Source organism: Ochotona curzoniae, unplaced genomic scaffold (genome assembly GCF_017591425.1).
Source record: "Ochotona curzoniae isolate NIBS_2020 unplaced genomic scaffold, NIBS_Ocur_1.0 contig_21, whole genome shotgun sequence".
NCBI lineage: Eukaryota > Metazoa > Chordata > Mammalia > Lagomorpha > Ochotonidae > Ochotona > Ochotona curzoniae.
Genome location: NW_024465322.1, coordinates 3264433 through 3282468, shown reverse-complemented (window position 1 = coordinate 3282468; position 18036 = coordinate 3264433). Strand labels below are relative to the sequence as shown.

At 46.8% G+C, this 18036-nt stretch overlaps 1 protein-coding gene and 1 long non-coding RNA gene across 5 annotated transcripts in view; one reads left to right on the top strand and one right to left on the bottom strand.

Moving 5' to 3' along the window:
* Positions 1-637: 637 nt before the first annotated feature.
* On the bottom strand, positions 638-15800 carry LOC121150369. Its single transcript, XR_005882960.1, has 3 exons — positions 15623-15800; positions 14028-14130; positions 638-676 (listed from the first exon to the last, which is right to left on the bottom strand). It is a non-coding gene; the product is annotated as an uncharacterized LOC121150369 (long non-coding RNA).
* Positions 15801-16453: 653 nt separating this feature from the next.
* PTPN12 (protein tyrosine phosphatase non-receptor type 12) overlaps positions 16454-18036 on the top strand; it is a 52765-nt gene continuing 51182 nt past the window's right edge. Inside the window, exon 1 of one of the 4 annotated variants that reach the window (XM_040971211.1) lies at positions 16454-16619. In XM_040971211.1, the coding sequence (XP_040827145.1) occupies positions 16521-16619 (99 nt within the window). In that variant the 5' untranslated portion in view covers positions 16454-16520. The remainder of the gene's footprint in view (positions 16620-18036) is intronic. The other 3 variants (XM_040971198.1, XM_040971210.1, XM_040971201.1) reach the window with 3 other exon arrangements.

The following is an 18036-nucleotide window of genomic DNA, read 5'->3' as shown; positions in this document are numbered from 1 at the left end:
ACACAAAGGATTAAACTGATGAACTAAGAAAGAGCACCATACGTATAGGAAGTGATTTTAGAGGAAGCCTCAGGAACCTTGTCTGTTGAGGGCAGATGCTAAACTAAGTGGGAGAGAGACAGCTATTTTTTTCACCCTAAGTTTTTGGTCATTATTGAATTTTTAAAAACCTGTATGCAGAAATCTTATCAATTTTTTTTTTAGTTTTAGAAAAGACCTAAACTTAAACATGCCGAAAAATTTAAGCCTTTTATTTTTCGTACGTTCGTATACATACGTATTTATGTATTTACTTACTTGTGTTATTCATATACACAAGCACATACGAGTGTATAGATGTGGATATATAAAGTTTATCATGAATCTTGAAAAATAGCTAGAAAGAGCAAACTAGAACCAAACAGAATTAGAGAGGAAGAGAGAGATATCTTTAATACATACATACATATATGTATATATATATAATTTATTTATGTTTATTAGAAAGGCAAATTTACAGAGCAAAAAAGAAACAAAGAACTTCCATCTGCTGGTTCACTCCCCAAGTGGCCACAATGGCTGGAGCTGAGCCAATCTGAAGTCAGGAGCCAGGAGCTTCCTCTGGGATTCTACACAGGTGCAGGGTTCCAAAACCTTGGGCCATCCTCTGCTGCTTTTCCAGGCCACAAGCTGGGAGCTGGGTAGGAAGTGTAACAGCCAGAACATGAACCAGTGTCCATATGAGATACCTGAGCTTGGAGGTGGAGGATTAGCTAGTTGAATCAACATGTCAGCACTCTTCATATGTTTTACGTGGCTTCATTTTGTTGAATAACGAGTGTATTTTTTTTTTTGCTCTGTTAACTGAAAAATTACATATAGAAGGCAGATAAGCATTGGCATGTTCTAAGAAGTTTTTCCGGAAAGACACGGATGTTACATTGAAGGAAGCATTTTTACCATGTTGTGTTTAAGAGCAGTGCCTATTGGTCTAGACTGCTTATGAATTCCCAATTGTGCACATACAGTCTGTATAATCATGACTTCTTTAGTCATGTGCTTTAGTCTTGGCATCTCTGAAATAGACATGGTAATAACAGTATTTTTCTCACAGGGTTTCTATAGAGAATCTACCAGTTCGTTCACCAAAAGGCCACCATGTCCAAGGCTGAAGCCAGGAGCCAGGAGCTTCTTCCAGGACTCCCACGTTGAGTGGCAGGAACCCAAACACTTGGACTGCCTTCCATTTCTTTCCCAGGAACATTAGCAGGAGCTGGATCAGAGTGGAACAGCGGGGACTCAAACCAGTGCCCATATGGGATGCTTTGCCACCCACACCACAACACTGGCTTGTACAACTTGCTTACCAAAAAACAGCAAATATATTGCTCAGCATCGAAAACATGTCATTAATATATAAGCAACACTTCACAGCAATTAAGGGCATGGATTACTGTCAGATAGACCTGAGGTTGCCTTTTTAAAGTTACCTAAGCTCTCTGAATCTCAGTTGCCATATATATAACACGGGACTAAAAATTAGTACCTACTTGCAAGAGTAAATGAGATAATGCATTGTAAAGCATACAGAACAGTGTTTGGCCTACGATATTTGCTTGAGACAGTTGATTAGAGTTGATCTCTTTTAAAAAATGATTTATTAATTTCAGTGGCAGAGAGCCAGAGTAACACACACATATGCATGCATAAAACATGGTGTGTGTGAGAGAGAGGAGAGGCATTCTGTGCCCATCCACTGCTTCACATCCCAACAGACAAGAAGCAGACACACAAGGCAGGTCCCCCACATCCATGGCAGGGACCGCAGTTACTTCAGCTCTCATTATTGCCTCCCAGCATGCACATTCACAAGATTCTGGGTCAGGAGTCAGAGCTGGGAAGCGAGATCCAAGCATCCCAAATAATGACGCAGATTTAGTTCAGGTGTATAGATGAGTTCAGTTGAGAGTCAGAGAAACTGAGACTCTCCCACCCACAAGTTCATTCCCCAGATGGCTGTGACCTCTGGACAAAGAGGTCTGAATGCAGAAGTCAGAAACTCCATCTGGGTGTCCCAATTGGGTGGTCTCGGCTCTAACACTGAGGTTGCCTTCCGTTGCCTTCCCATCTGCGTTAACAGGAAGCTGGGTTGGAAGTAGAACATCCTGCACTCAAACCAGCACTCTGACGTGGGAGGTCAGCATCCCACAGGTGGCTTCACCTGTTGTGCCACAATGTTGGTGCCTGAAGTGGAGATTTTCACTAGCAATCTAACCACTCTGCTAAATGTCCACCCTGTGCTTATTCTTAAAACATCATATTAATGTTTTAAAATACATATATAACCTTTATGAAATGCAAAACAATACCTGCTTTTCAAATCACCACTAAGATTCTTGCCTTCTTGAAAAAATGTGAGAAACAGCCTGTGTGAGGCTGAGGCTGGCGTTCATTCCCATCTGACCCCCCTTCCGTTCGAGCAGGCACAGTGCCTTCCACTTACCAGCACTTACCGCCAACAGTCATTTTGTGCTGTCCTATAGGAAAAGACATTCATAGGGACATCTTATTCTGCAACATGTTCTTTAAATTTAGTGTGTGTCTAAACACTTTCTACTTTGTGTCTGGTCTCCCGTTCTTGGTAGACTCCATGCTTTTCTCACTTGAGAAGATCTTCCTTTTTTGAGAGAGATTGAGCATGCAAGTTGGCATCTTTGACTTTGCCAGTCAATTTCATGGCTTACTTATTTTCTAAACACATGCACCTTGGCTTTCTATAGTTGGGAGAATCTAGAAGAGATGGCTTACTGATTCTAACTCCCTCTCTTTTACAAGCATAGAAACTAATATTCATGCAACCCATGAAGACCCAAGAAAAAGATGACTTTTCTCAGCAACTAAGTTTAGTCCTGTAATTAACATACTGCCAATGGTACACATTAATGGCCTCTACCAAAAGACAACAAGACAAGCTGGATTTACGGCTTACTGTTAACCAGGAGAACACTCTATGGAGAACAACAACACTCTACAGAGATCAGTAGGGGGTATTAGAAATAGTTCATATAGGCTTTACCTTATGGTAGGCTTCTTTTTTAGGGAGGACTGAGGGACACTGTTGGAAGGCAGCTGCAATTATACAAGCATAACTAAGTATTTTAAAATATTATCGGAAGGAATGCAATATGGCTAGACCATAATTGGTATCAAGTCCTATCAGGGACATGAGGGAAGTTTGGTCACCTCTCTTGGATCAGTGTATTCAGGGGTGATGATGGAGTAACCTTTTTTTATCCTGGGTCAGGGTGACAGAACGGCCTTGTCAGATGTTGCTAGTCCTTGGCGCTCACCCGTGTCTGGCAGCACACCTGAGCCTCCCTCTGAGCGTGTTGGTGGCTCCAGAATCCCAGGAGCTGCTTCTTTTCTCTTTCCTGGGAGGGCAGGTAAACCCTACTTTCAAAGACGGGCTGCCGTGGCTGTGTCTTTTGTCCTGACTCCTTGTGTCTTCTGTTCAGGCAGAGTAAAATACAGTTGGGATAGCTGGACTGGTCCAGAGGACACATGAGGTGACCCTGGGGAGACATAGACCACCTGGATTCCAGACTTACACATGAGATGGACAAAGTTCTATCTTGTTGGAGCTGTTGTTATTTGAATTTTCTGCTCCCTACCGAAACTGATCCTGCTACGGGAATCTATTAACACATTCCTTTTTTAGCATGTGTAAGATTAGTTTTCTTAAACTGGAAAGACTGACATTTTCAGAGAACTGATTTAACGGCAAGAACTAATTACTTTTGGACAAAGGAAAGACTATCATGAAATCTGTACTGCTATAAATACTTTTGACTCGAAGAATGACTACTCATGGTGGGACCGTGATTGTCTAATGTATAATATTGGTCATGATCATAATAATATCTATGTCTGAGGGCTACTAATATTACTATTTTTGTCCATAGGAAATTGATTTAGTCTTCAAACATGAGGCTAAACAGGAATTCAAAAAAGCCAGCAAGTCTAAATAAAAGGAAAAACAAACTGGTTAACTTCCTTTTGTGAAAATGTTCACTTCAAAACTGCTATATATATCTTAATAACTTTCTGAGGCAATTTCCAAAGTTGTATTTGTATTCCTTTAATCGCAGACAGTACAGTTTTGCTTTTGTTTTTGTTTTTTTAATGCCACTCACACAGAAATCCTTGTGGGTCCCTTTCTATTATCTGCTGTCTCCTTCGAACTGAGAACAGAGCCAGATTTCCTTATCTGCTGTTATTTTTGTGCACTGCTCTTGCACTTGGAAAAATTTCTGAAAGTAACAATTTGAGGTCAAACATTTCTTTCTTGGGGCTTGTGTTGTGGTGTACTGGGTAAAGCCATAGTCTGTAGTGTCTGAATCTTTTAATGGGTGCAGGTTCAAGTACTGGCTGCTCCACTTCTGATCCAGCTTCCTGCTTATGCATCTGGGAGAGTAACAGAGGATGGACCAGTGGCCAGTTGGAGAGTGAACCAGTGGATGAAAGATCTCTCCTCTCTGTTTCTTTCTCTCAGTATGCATGACTCTGCCTTTTAGATAAATGAAGTAAACCTTAAAACAAAACAAAACAAAACAAAACAAAAAACACTAGGGCCCAGCACAATGGCTTAATGGTTAAATCCTTACCTTGCCAGCTCAGGGATTCTATATGCGCACCGGTTCATATCATGTCCTGGCTGCTCCACTTCCCTTCCAGCTCCCTGCTTATGGCATGGAAAAGCAGTAGAGAATGGCCCAAAGCCTTGGGATGCTGTACCCAGGAGGGAGACCCAGAGGAAGCTTGTGGCTTCTGGCTTTGGGTCAGCTTAGCTCTGACTGTTGCGACCCTTTTAGGGAGTGAACCAGCAGATGGAAGATCTTTCCCTTTGTCTCTCCTTCTCTATAAATCTGACCCGCCTTTCCAATAAAAATAAATCTTAAAAAAAAAAAACTTCCTTCAGGGAAATTTCTGCTTATCTCTAACACCTACCTGGTGGTACTACCAACTGGAGACCACCTTAATCCAAGTTCTAAGCCAGGAGATCCCCTGAAATCCTGGTTTGTGAGTGCAAACTAAAACTGGCACAGTGAGTACAGGTTTATCTCTGGTTTATTCTTACACAAAGGTATCATCCGGTATGAATCCAAGGCCCCTCTAAAACTCCTGACTGTACTGGCCAGAAATTTTGATTTCTGCTCCCACAAGGCTATCCAAGTGAAGGTTGGACTGTGTTGGTAACCAGCACCATTTAGGACAGGGCTTCTGTGTCCACTAACCTCTCTGGGTTCTGGATTTCCCTTTTCTTCAGCAATCTTTAACTGTCTCCGCATGTTTTCTTTTCTAAAAAAGTACATCCAGACCCAGACACATGCTGCAAAGCTTAGCCAGGAGAGTCGTTCAAACTGTCCTGCCTTCCATCCTCTGACAAGGCGGTCGCCATTCCCTGCTGGCAACTTCTATGTCCTCCGTGTGCATCTGGACAAAATGTCCATGGCACAGGCATCGGCAAATGAGAAGGCCCAGTCTTGACACACACTCCTTAAGGTCAGACCACGTATCTTGTGATTTTCCTTGTGGTCAGAGTTTGAATTTAGCCATCTAGCTGGGAAGTCCCCCAAGAAACCTCTTCTGGGGTAACCTCAGACTTCATTTTTGTATGTGTCTGCCAGTGCAGGGTTAGGTTTGGACTGTCAACTGCACCAGCCAACGCATACACCCAGGGAGGCAGCTGCCTAGTCAGCTCTGCCACAGCCCCACATCAGGTTCTCGTGCACACCCATGGGTACTGAGGCTTAGCTCAGCCCGCCCACCCTGCCCCCACACTTGGCTCTCACATACACCGACAGGTGCTGCCGTCTTGTCCTTCCTGGCCCACCCCCAGCCATGGTTCTTGTGCTCACCAGCGACAGGTACAGCCTAGCAGGGTATTGCCCACAGTTTCCCTGCAGGAATGTTCCCAGCCCCAGATCTTGTACCTGCCAGGGGAGTACTGCAGTCCAACCTGACATGATTCACACTCACTCCTGGCATGTGCCAGTTGGTGCTCATACTTCTAGGTATTGACCTTAAAAGAGTGCAAGAATTACAACAACAGCAAAAGCAGCAACAATCACTCTAGAACAAATGCTGCAACCTGACTGCTTGTTGACTGAAGTTGTTTTTATTCGGTCTAGACATTCAGGGGATTGTATGTCAAAGAACAGAGATGTACTTCTTTATAAAATCAGAAGATGAGGGCTGTACTCTGGTGCCACAGGTTGAGTGCATCTGTAACCACTTGCAACACTGGCTTTGTATATGGGTGCTGGGGGCTCTACTTTCAATCCAGCTTTGTGCTAACGCTCCTGGGAAAGCAGCACAAGATGGCCCAAGTGCTTGGGTCTCTGTACCCACATGGGAGACCTGCATAGAGCCCCAGTCTTCTGGCTTTGGGTTGGCCTGGTCCAGCCCTTGCCAGTTGAGCCATCTGAGGAGCGAACCAGGGCAAAGTTCCTGTCTCTCACCATCTGTAACTCTTTAAAACAAATAAGTCTTTTTTAAAAAAATCAGAAGATGAGGGGCAGGTGCTTGGTCTAGTGATGAAGGTCCTGGTTGGGATATCCACATCAGACCCTCTGAGCAACTAGGTTCAAATCCCAGCTATGTCAGTTCCAGCCTTCCACTAAAGCAGATCCTGGGAGGCAGCCAGTAAGGTTCAAGTCGTTGAATTCCCGTCACCTACATGACAAACCTGGATCAAATCCCCAGCTCCTGGTGTGTGTGTGTGTGTATGTGTGTGTGTGTGTGTGTGTCCCAGTCCCAGTCATGTGCAGAATGAATCAGAAGATGGGAGCTCTGTCTCTATCTTCCAAGGAAATCATCGTAAAAAGATTGGAGCATGAGGCAGCAGCAGGCCACACCTGCCCGCCTGGAGATGAACAGCGGGTGTCATACTGAGATTCGGATCAGCTCCTTGTTCATGCGGTTCTCACACTGCCCACAAGAGATGGTGAGTTCCCATTGATTCAGTTACATTACAACTTCACCTGACTCTTGAAGGCATCCGAGATTGTGATTTCCATCCCAACTCCTTCCTCTTCCCTTAATCTCCATCTTAATCAGAAAGTCCTATAGATTCTAGAGGTTCGCTAATCTGTACTCTTTATTTGCCATATTGGCTTTTTACAAGTAGTCATTTATTTTATGCTGATTTTTTAAAAAAATATTTTATTTATTTTTTATTGGCAAGTCAGACATACAGAGAGGAGGAGAGACAGAGAGGAAGATCTTCTGTCCACTGATTCACTCCCCAAGTGGTCGCAATAGTTGGACCTGAGCCGATCTGAAGCCAGGAGCTTCTTCCGGGTCTCCCATGTGGGTGCAGGGTCCCAAGGCTTTGGGCCGTTCCTCAACTGCTTTCCCAGGCCACAAGCAGGGAGCAGGATGGGAAGTGGAGCTGCCAGGATTAGAACTGGTGCCCATATGGGATCCCAGTGCATGCTAGTTGAGGACCTTAGCCACTAGACTACCGTGCCAGACCCTATTTTTTTTTTTTTTTTTTTTTTTTTGCTGATTTTAAAGGTAGAAAAATCTCTCCCATCTTCTGTTTCACTCCCTGGTTCACCACAACAGCCAGGGCTGAGCCAGGCCAAAGCCAGGAGCTTAGAAGTCAAAGATTCCCAGGAGGGTGGCAGGGAAGCAACAGAATGGGAAGCAGAGAAATGCAGACTTCACCCAGTCACTGCAGGATGGGATGCGAGTCTCCCAAATGTCCACTCCTCCACTGCTACATTCTTTGCTTGGGGTCTCAACGTGACTCGTGGGGACTATGAAATCAGTTTATCTCTGGTTCCAGATGTCTACTTCATCCCTGACACATCAGTGAGGTAAGCTCACGTTATTACATTGCCGAAAGGCCTTTGCTGGCCCTCAGAAACCTACAGGATATTTCTGTAGGTTTCAGCTTGAGCAAATTCCTTAACGGTTCCAGACCATTGTGTTCGGACCTATGCCCACTCCAGCCTTATCCCAATGCTTTCCCATGGCACAGACTATGCTTCAACACTGTCCAATGGTTCCACTAACCACGTAGTAATTTCAAACTTCTGGATCACACTGCTGCTTATCCCACCAGCCTCATGGCCCATAAAACCACATTCTTCAGAGATTCAGCTCAAGTATTAGCTTCTCTGGAAAATTCCCCACTCCATTCTCAATTTTCCCTGCGGATAGAATCATTGCAATGCCACCTCAAATCTTTTGTTACAATTTTGATTACGATCTTTTATTATTTAATTGCATTCCTGCTAACTAGATTGTAAATGCCTTAAAAATGAGATTTGGGGTCCGGGGCAATAGTCTATTAGCTAAAACCTCACTTTGCACACCTGGCATCCCATTTGGGCGCTGGTTCGCATCTCAGCTGCTCCACTTCCCATCCACATCCCGGCTGTGACCTGGGAAAGCAGCAGAGGATGGCCCAAAGGCTGGGGAGGTGGGCCAGTGGATAGAAGCTGTTTTTTTCTCTGTGTGTGTGTGTCTCTCTCTCCTCCCTTTCTCTATTTTTTCTTCTTTCTCTTCTCTTTCTCCCCCCGCCCCTTCTATCCTCCTCTGGATCAACCCTACAAAAAAAAAAAAAATTAAGTAAAAATTTAAAATTTAACTTTTGCATAATTTGCTTTTCTAGAGAAGAATAATACAAAATCAACTACCTACAGAAGTGCCATTTATTCTCCGTTATGAAATAAAAGTTGATTGATTTCATGTCTAGTTATATAAAGGTTTTTGTTGTATTCTTTTCCTAAGAGGATTGGCAGCTATAACTGAGAGTTATTTATAAGCCATACCCATGGGGCACACCGATGTGTGTCCTCTATGTGGTATAATTAGTCTGAATTTATAAATTACTAATCACTTGCCCCAGATGCTGGAGGCGATATATGATGTCTGTCTTAAGAATAAAGCAGTGAAACATTGTTAATACAAATACATGTCATTTATTTGGGCCCCTACTACTTTAAAAATTGACTTAAATTGCTCAAACCAAACTAAACTCTACCTGAGCAATCCCTGAACAAAACCAGATCAGTGGCATAAGCAGGATTATAGAAAAATGATTCACTTATTTAACAGAACATCCTGCTTGGCAGGCAGATAATCCTTTATTCAGCTGATAGTTATTACGTAGCTGTAGGCATCAAGCATAGAACTGGAAATACAACAACTAATAAGACGTAGCCCTCCTTTATAAGATTTATTTATTTTTTTTTTTATCCCAAAGGCAGATATACAGAGAACAGGAGAAACAAAAAAGATCTTATGTCTGCTGTTCACTCCCCAAGTGGCTAGAGCTGAGCTGATCTGAAGTCAGGAACCAGGAACTTCTCCATGTCTCCTATGTGGGTGCAGGGTCCCAAGAAGGGAGCTGGGAAAGTGGAGCAGCTGGGATTAGAACCAGTGCCCATTTGGGATCCCGGCGCATGAAAGGCAAGGACTTGAGATAGATCCTTCACCTGCTGGTCCTTGTCTAAATATCCACAACAGCTGGAACTGAGCTGATTCAAAGCCAGGAGCTTCTTCCAAGACTCCCACCGGGGTAAAGGGTCCCAAGGCTTTGACCCATGCTCTACTGCTTTCCTAGGCCACAAACAGGGAGCTGGATCAAAAGTGGAGTAGCCAGCATATGAACTGGTACCCTTATGGGATCCTGGCATATGCAAGGCAAGGACTTTAGCCACTAGGGCATCATGCTGGGCCTCAAGCAGTGAGTTCTATCTGAGAAAGCAGGCAACCCTCCTCGGGAAGATAGCATTGAAGCAAAGACCTGAAAAGGGGGCAAAAGTGAGGCATGCGGATGCCTGGGGAGAGCGCATGCTCAAAGAGGGACACACAGCACACACAGAGGGCCAGAGGTGGACATTCACAGACAAACACACGACACAGCAGGAAAGCCAGCAGCTCGAGTGGCCAGAGCAAGAGCAAACTGTCTACTGAGCTCCAGGCTTATTGGCAGCCAGGGGCTGGGTCAGAATGCGTAGGGCTGAGCTTCTAGAGTCTAGTGTCCCCTTTTCAACACATGTTTCAGACTCTTCCCTTACTATCAGGTAATCTAATCTAAGCAGATACCTAAATGAAATGACTTTATCTATTTCCATCTGTAAATGCACACACACGAACACCCCAAAAGACAAGATGAAATATGTGTCTGCACCTCTATGCAAAATCACCATCACCACGACGGCTACAAAGCACAAGCTACTACAGCACCGACTTCTTAGTCTCAAATGCCACAAAGCGTGAGGCTGATGTCATCTCTGCCGTCATTTTTCCAAACCGTGAAACCTCTGGTAAAATTCTGAACAGCAACAACAAAAATCTTTCCTTAATGTATATTCTGGTTGCCTTTCTGGAAAATCAAGCGTATATTAAAACCCTGCTAAAACAGTTTACATAGAAAATGGAGTTAGGCTCAGATGATTAAAAAGCAGGTCATCACAAACACCTCTGGGAAGATCCCAAGACTTGTTCAGAAATCACACCAAAGGCACACAAGAGAACTTTTTTTTTTTTTGCGGTGATGAAAATGATTCAGATTTTGACGGTTAATGGTGATTTTATGGGTGAATACCTTAGTCATCACTCATCAGACTGCACACTTGAATGAATTTTATTGTTACAAATTACACTTCAAAAGTTGATCTTAAAAAAGCCAGCCACGCAAGACGAGAGACAATTCTTCACAAGGACAGAACGTGTAGGATGGTGGAGCCTCCTGGCCCTAGCTACATTCAACGCTACTCAATCATGGCAGCATAAAAAAGAAACCAACAAAAAACGCTCTCCCCACAATTCCATCCCATAATGTAGGGAGCCCAGAGCACACTGCAGGCCATCCCCTTGTGACACAGGAAGTCACTGCCAAGCTCTGAGCAGAGGAGTGAGATCAGCAACACATTCTGAAAGCAAACTTCCTGACCTTCCGTGGCAGAAGCAAGTAGGGTGGGACGCGGAGGCCAGTTAGGAGGCCATTATCAAAGGCATGTGAGAGATGACAGTAGCTTGGACCAAGCCAGAGCAAAGCGGTAATCATGAAGCAGCAGAATAGAACTTTGCAAGTTTTACACAGAGTTCCCCAAAGAACGCAGAGAAAACAAAATTCAAAAGTGTTATTAGTTCGGATCAGTCAACAGTAATTTTCAATATTCTCAATAATCCTATAGAGTTATTTCATCATCCAATGCACCTTTAAAACTTTGGGATTCTGGCTGTACCATTTTATATCTTAAATATAATGAAACATTTTTCTGGAAAAATGATTTGATTTGATAAAAAATTATCATGGATTTTATCTTTGCTATTTATGTGATAATATAAATTATATAATATCTTAGGCATGGTGTAATCAATTTGTCACATCATTTTTTTAAGTTAAAAAATTCCAGGAAATTGTGCTAGATTGAGTTTTTCAAACTCTGATATTATATCTAATTTCGTATAGTCTTTCTTGCTCTTTTAATATTGGAGAACAGTTAATGGAGGGTTCTGCTTGGACAAACTACAGTTCTATACGTAATGTTCAAATCACTCAGGAGCAGGGTTTGTACCATGACATAGCATGTTAAGCCTCTGCTTGCAGTGCCAGTATCTCATATGGGTGTGGGTTCAATTCCTAGCTGCTCCAGCTCCCTGCTATGGCCTTGGAAAGCAGGGAAGCATGGCCCAAGTACTTGGGCCGCTACATCCATGAGGGAGACTGTGAAAAAGATCTTGGCTGCCGGCTGTTGGCTTCAAACTGACCCAACTCTGGCTGTTGCAGCCATTTGGGGAGTAAGTCAGTGGATGGAAGGTCTCTCTCTTTTTCTTTCTGCGCTGTGAACTCCGCCTTTCAAATAAAAACAAACCCATCTTAAAAAAAAGAAAAGGTATGAACGATGCCCAGCATCAGGGTGCCATAGTTTAAGCTGCCAACTGTGTGTACCAGTTCAAATCCTTGCTGCTCCAACTATATATATACATATATTATTATTTTTTTTTAACCAAACACACACATAAGAAGTATAAGACACTCCTTAGTGTAAGGCTACCCATGCGTTGGAGCAATAAAAATTCCAAGTAAAGGAATTTTTACTGTATCTGGGGAGGGTGGGCCGGGCAGGACTACAAAGGTATCTCAACCCTGTAACATATTTCGTAGCCCTTGCTGATGACCAGCCTTGTGTTAAGTGATCCCTAATTAGATGTTCAGGTAGAATTTGACTTTGAAGCTATTTATAAAATTTTAATCTCTCTTTGAATGTTAAATGAAACAGCATAATAAACATGAGACAGGAAAGTTAGAGGCGGAAGGTGGACGTCCCCTCTGTGTTCTTCTGTAGTGACTGGTTTTATACAGGTAGCCTTTGTTGTGTAACACTCTGAAGTTCTCACTGGAGTGTGGTAGCATCGAACTTTTGGCTCCAGGTCTGCCACTTGGGTGACCTTGGGTAAATAACTTCTCCAAGTTGAGGTCCTGTGATCTTTACATTTTGAGTTGCATAGAAAGATTAATATCTAGTAACCTTTTCTGGAATGAAATTCTAAGAAGAAAAAGAGAATGGCATATAAAAGAACACGGAGATACTAAGGTCTGGAAGTTTCTATGAAGAAGATTTTGTCCTAAGGCCTTATCCCGAGGTTCCAATTGGATGGATTGTATTTGATTAAGGGAAAAAAAAAAAAAAGTAAAAAAAACCTGAGTAAAGAAATGGTCAGCAGGTTGTCTGTTTGTTTTTTCGCTGTGACTAAGGGTAGGAATGAGGGAGTAAAGAGTACCAATAATAACTAAAGAAGAATTTCCCTCCCTTCTTCAGTGCCCGCCACCTCCCAGAGAGGGTTCATCTAAGACACAGTTCAGAGGGGCGAGAGGACCGAAGGGTACAGAGTGAAGCAGGTTACATCAGAATCTCAGCAGTGATTTGCAATCTTACCTGAAGCTTCACCAAATTACCCCAGGGATAAAAGTGCTGCGACTCGATGGTTTAGGCAACAAGCCGGAAACTCAGGCCTGTGGGTTCTGTCCCTGAGTCTAACATTTGTTTCCTACCAGTGAGCTCATCTTGCTCACTTCCTGTGTTTTTTGGGTATTAATGAAGACAGCAGTTACCAAATTCATTTCCAGGGTTTAAAAAAGAAAAACCCTCACAAAGCTATAATGTTGTGAACGACACAAAGGGAGCTTCTATGAGAACAAAGGTAAAAATACGCCCCAAATGAAAAGTTCTGCAGACCTGACAGTATTTTGTACCTGAGCTAAAGGGAAAAGGGATGTTGAACATGAAACAAGCAATCAAGTCTAAAATCTCTTTCTAATGATTAAGCTTCTTTAAAACATTTATATTTACTGAGGCCAATGGTATGGTATAGAGGACAAAATTGCTGCCTGGATCTCGTATGGATGCCAGTTTGATTTCTGGTTGCTCCACTTGGTATCCAGCTGTCTGGGAAAGCAGTGGAAAATGACCCAGTGCCTGGACGCAGCTCTGGGCTCCCGGATTCGACCTGGTCCAGCCATGAAGGAATGAACCAGCACAAGAAAGTGCTCTCTCTGTCCCTTCCCTGCCACCCCACCTTGTTCTGTAACCCAAGAATATTTAAAATAATTATTTATTTGAAAAGCAGAGCAACAGACAGAGAGGGAGAGAGAGGAGATACGTTCCATTCGCTGGGTTACTTCCCAGATGATGCCATAAACACAGGCTGGACCAGATGTGAGCTAGCAGCATTTTCCATTTGGGTCCTGGGACCACATCCATTGCCTCCCAGGCACATTAGCAGGTGGCTGAATGGGAAGCAGGGCAGGCAGCGACTTCAAGTTAAACATGCTGCACCCCAACACCAGCTCCTGCACAGTTCCTCTGAAATACCTTACTCCATCTATATCCTTGTATTTGCACTTCCAGTCGTCTTAGCTTTTGTATTTGGCTTGTGAAATTGCCTCAGCTCACTCTCTCCTCCTATTAAGTCATTATTTATCCAAAAATGGTTATTTCCCCCCCCCCCCCCGCTATTTTTACCTCTACCTTCAGAAACCTCTGGTGGCTTCCCTTGCTGTGGTGTCACCTTCATAGCCTTGACAGGGCAAACACTCGAGTCCAGCCTATTTGAGAGCCTTCCCACCTATTAAAAAAAAAAGTTCTATTCCAACTTCTGCACTGTTGTTCGCAGGCCCTCCCCTCCCCCAGCCTTTCTTTTCGTGGGTTTTCTCCCTCCTGTTCACCACTCATGCTTCAAGGTCCACTCTTACGACCCCCTTGTGTTCTGATGGCTTGATCCACAATTCTCTCTTCCCAGAATTGTTAAATCACTCATTCATCTGGCCTCTATTAACTTGAAAGGACCCAGAGTTTATTGGTTTTCCTGTCTCCTCAACGACGCTGTATTTGGCTCAGAAGGAGCCACCCCTAATTTGTGTATCCCTCGCAAGCACACAGAACCCCTCTCAAATCTTGAGGTGCTCAAAAACAAAATCTGGAAATTGAAACGAGACCCAAATGTACTTTGAGAAGAAAACACAAGGTCGGCACCAAGGATAATACGGCTAAGCCTCTCTAAGCGTTGAAAACTGCGGAGGTCACTTTAATTTTTCCTAACTTGTTGTAGATGCCAGAGGTAGGTGCTGAGAGCTTGAGCAGCCCTCAAGTGTTGAAGGAAAGAGGCTTGCCAATGAAAGTCAAACAAAACAGAGATGCCGAACAGGCTTGGGAAAACACCAGAAAATGGCCCAAGTCCCCAGGTCCCCCGCCACCCAAGACCCAGAGGATGCTCGGGGCTTCTGGCTTCATCACAGCCCAGGTCACCACAGCCGTTTGGGGAGCGAACCAGCAGATTGGAAGGTTTTTGTCTCTCTTTAAATCTGCCTTTGAAATACAAGATAATCTTTTTTAAAAAAAAAAAAATCATTGCATTATATTGCAAAATGGAAGACAGGGACAAGCGCCCTTGGTCTGGTGGTTAGTGCCTGAGTGACACCACAGAATGCCTGGGTTCGAGTCCCAGCTCTGGCTCCTGCTCAGGTACCTCCTGGGAGGCCGAAAGAAGGTTCGAGCAATTGTCTTCCCCTCACTCGTGTGCGGGAGAGAGGGGACCCAGGGCAGACCCAGCTGGCAGCTGCTGGAAGAATCAGGGCATGAAGTGACAGCTCTGTGTGACTTAACGTGAAAAAAAAAAAAACCAAAACAAAACACACAAACGAAAAGTGGAGGAACTCCTAATTGTGTACCCCTTTCTTTGTAGTCTAACTTTTCTCTCCTTTCCGAGGGTGAAATGGGTGTCTACAGTGAGTTATCCCGGGAGGTGTTTTAGCTCCGGATCCTGCTTTTTTTTTTTTTTTCTGATATCCAATGAAAACAGCTGCCAGGATATGGTAATGTCATGTCTGGTGGACCCTGGGCCAATCACTTTATTAGAGGAGGCGTCAGACCAGGACGGATAACCCGATTTACTGAGACGTTATCCACAAAGTCCATTCCTCAGAGCCTTTGGCTTTTTCTGAAGTGCTGGGAATTCAAACGTAGGAGGACGAATTCCCGGACGTTCTGGAAAACAGTGTAGCGCTTACCAAGTACTCGGTCTCTGAAGGACACACTTCGCATTCCAGGCGCGCACTCACCTGAATCTAAACAGATCTGCAGAGGGAACAGCCTTGTCACCCAAGAAACCTTTGGCTCTCCTCTCAGCCGTAGCTATGCCCTTCCGGTGCCAAAGCCTGAGAGAACCGGGCACCCGCCTTCTCGCCGACGCCTGCCACCTACCGGGCTGGGAACTACATTGCCCAGCATGCCTTTCTTCCCACAGGCCTCACCCCTCTACGCCCTGAGACTCGCGCCTTTCATCCCACCAGGAGGCTCTCGGGGTGGGCCACGCCCCGGATGTGAGGTCAGCGACACGGTGGGAAGGACCCGGGGGCGTGGCCCGGGCGCCCCAACTCGCTCGTCGCGCTCGGGGCGGAGCCGGCTGCGCGGGGCCGCGCGTCTGGGTGGCGGCGGGGGCGCGCGTCTGGGTGGCGACGGGGGCGCGCCCGTGGGGAGCGGCGGCGGCGGCGGCGGCGGCTGCGAGTGGGGGGTGGGAGGGAGGAAGAACCGGGAAGAGGGAGGGCAGGGCGAGCGGGGGATCCGTGTTCCTGAGGCGGCGGCGGACAGAAGGAGGAGGGGAGGGCGGGGAAGGAGGATGGATCAAGCCGGGGTTGGGGGTTGGCGCTAGCCCGCAGCGGCTCGCCCGGTCCGGTGGGGGGGAGAGCCAGGGAGTTGTGTGGTGTCGGGATCCGGGGCCGGTGGGGGGGTGGACCGACGCAGCCGCCGCCTCGGGCGGTGGGGAAGAGGAGGAGGAGGAAGGAGGGAGCGGCGGGGCTGGGCGGGGGTCGGGCGGGAGAGGAAGACTGGCAGTCGGGGTGGGGGGGAGGCGAACTGGGGAAGACCGAGCGGGCGGTGCGCCGGGCGGGCGGGCGGCGACGGAGGAGGAGGAGGAGGAGTAGTGGGGGTCAGCGACCGCAGCCCCGGGGACGCGGGAGGATGGAGCAAGTGGAGATCCTGAGGAAATTCATCCAGAGGGTCCAGGCCATGAAGAGTCCCGATCACAATGGAGAAGATAACTTCGCCCGGGACTTCATGGTGAGTGGCGTGTGCTGTGTGTGTGTGTGTGTGTCGCCTCTTCGCGGGTCGCCGGGTGCTTTGTGTGCAGCGATGAGGTGCGGGGCGTGCAGCAGCAGCAGCAGCAGCAGCAGCTCCCCGAGGGCCGGGTGGTCTCGCCGGCCCTGTGGGAGGAGAGAGAGAGAGAGAGAGAGATGGGCTCCTTCACCCACCCTCTCCCCTCGGCCTCGTCTCTGTCCTCCTGCGGGCGCCCCGGGTTGATCAGGGCGCGGCCCCGGAGAACCCAGACTCTTGCACCGGGCCCCCGCCGCGACCACCTATTGTTTTCTCAGGCCCGGGAGCCCGAGGCGGGTGAGGTGCAGGCCGGGGGTGATGCGGAGGATTGGAGAGGGGTGGGCTCTTCTTTGCAGTCCTATTCTGGCAGTCCACCCGGAGAGGGTCGGGGCAGCGTGTCTGGCTGCGGGCGGGCACGTAAAGCGGGGCCCGAGGTGGAGGGGTGCAGAGGTTGGCATTTACTCATGGGGCGAGGGGGCAATCCCACTGCCTGCAAAGGAGCCTGGTAGTAATCGTGCCGTTTCGGGGTTCGCGATTACCTCCAGCGTTGGTTCAAAGCTTGTCCTTAAGGAAATCTTGGCGGTCGCTTCACCTCTTCCCGTTTACCCACGTCGGTCCCGTCTGCTCCCCCAGCTGACCCAGGTTTTAAGGTGGTCTTGGGGTCAGAGCGAGCTGAGATCGGAGGGGGACGTGGGGGTAAAGTGTAGGTTGGGGGGTCCGGCCGAAGGAAGCCCCCGGCTTCGGAGTCCCCAGGGGGATATTGGCGCAGGCCGAGGGGATGTGACCAGCACTTCCTATCCGGGGTGGGGGTGGGGAACTTGGGAACAATAGTCCTGATGGGGCGGAGGCGACTGACGGCCGGAGCCCTGAACTGGGAGATAACCTTTCCCGCCTCCCTTTCCCACTGCGCCCTCCCCCCCTTTCCGCCCTCCGCTAGGGCAGACGGGCACCCGAGGAGGCGAGGGTTAAAAGTCGCCTCGGTGAAATTGCCCTAGATACCACGGTGAGGGGGTCCGATTGGAAGGCGTGGGACCAGAAGTCGACTTCCTTACATTAACCCCCACCCCTTCCCCGCCCCTTTTATTTTTCTGCTGGACAATGTTCCCTCTAGGGGTTGTTTCCCGGCTTGGGAGGCGGTGGTGGTTGCGGCCGCTGCTCCTACGGATGTTGCGCAAGACTAGGGCGTTGGAAACCCTGGAGGTCTCAGGCATGGAAAAGGAAGTGGGGCTTTGGGAAGTGGTTGCTTCTTCGCTCTGGCGGCGGTGGGGGGGGGTCGGTAATGGGAAATGAAGAGAGGGAAATTTCTGCTCGAGGGGAGGGGAGGTTAGACCTCTGAGGAGAGTGACCTAACTGCCAGCATTCGATTATGAAATGGATACTAAGT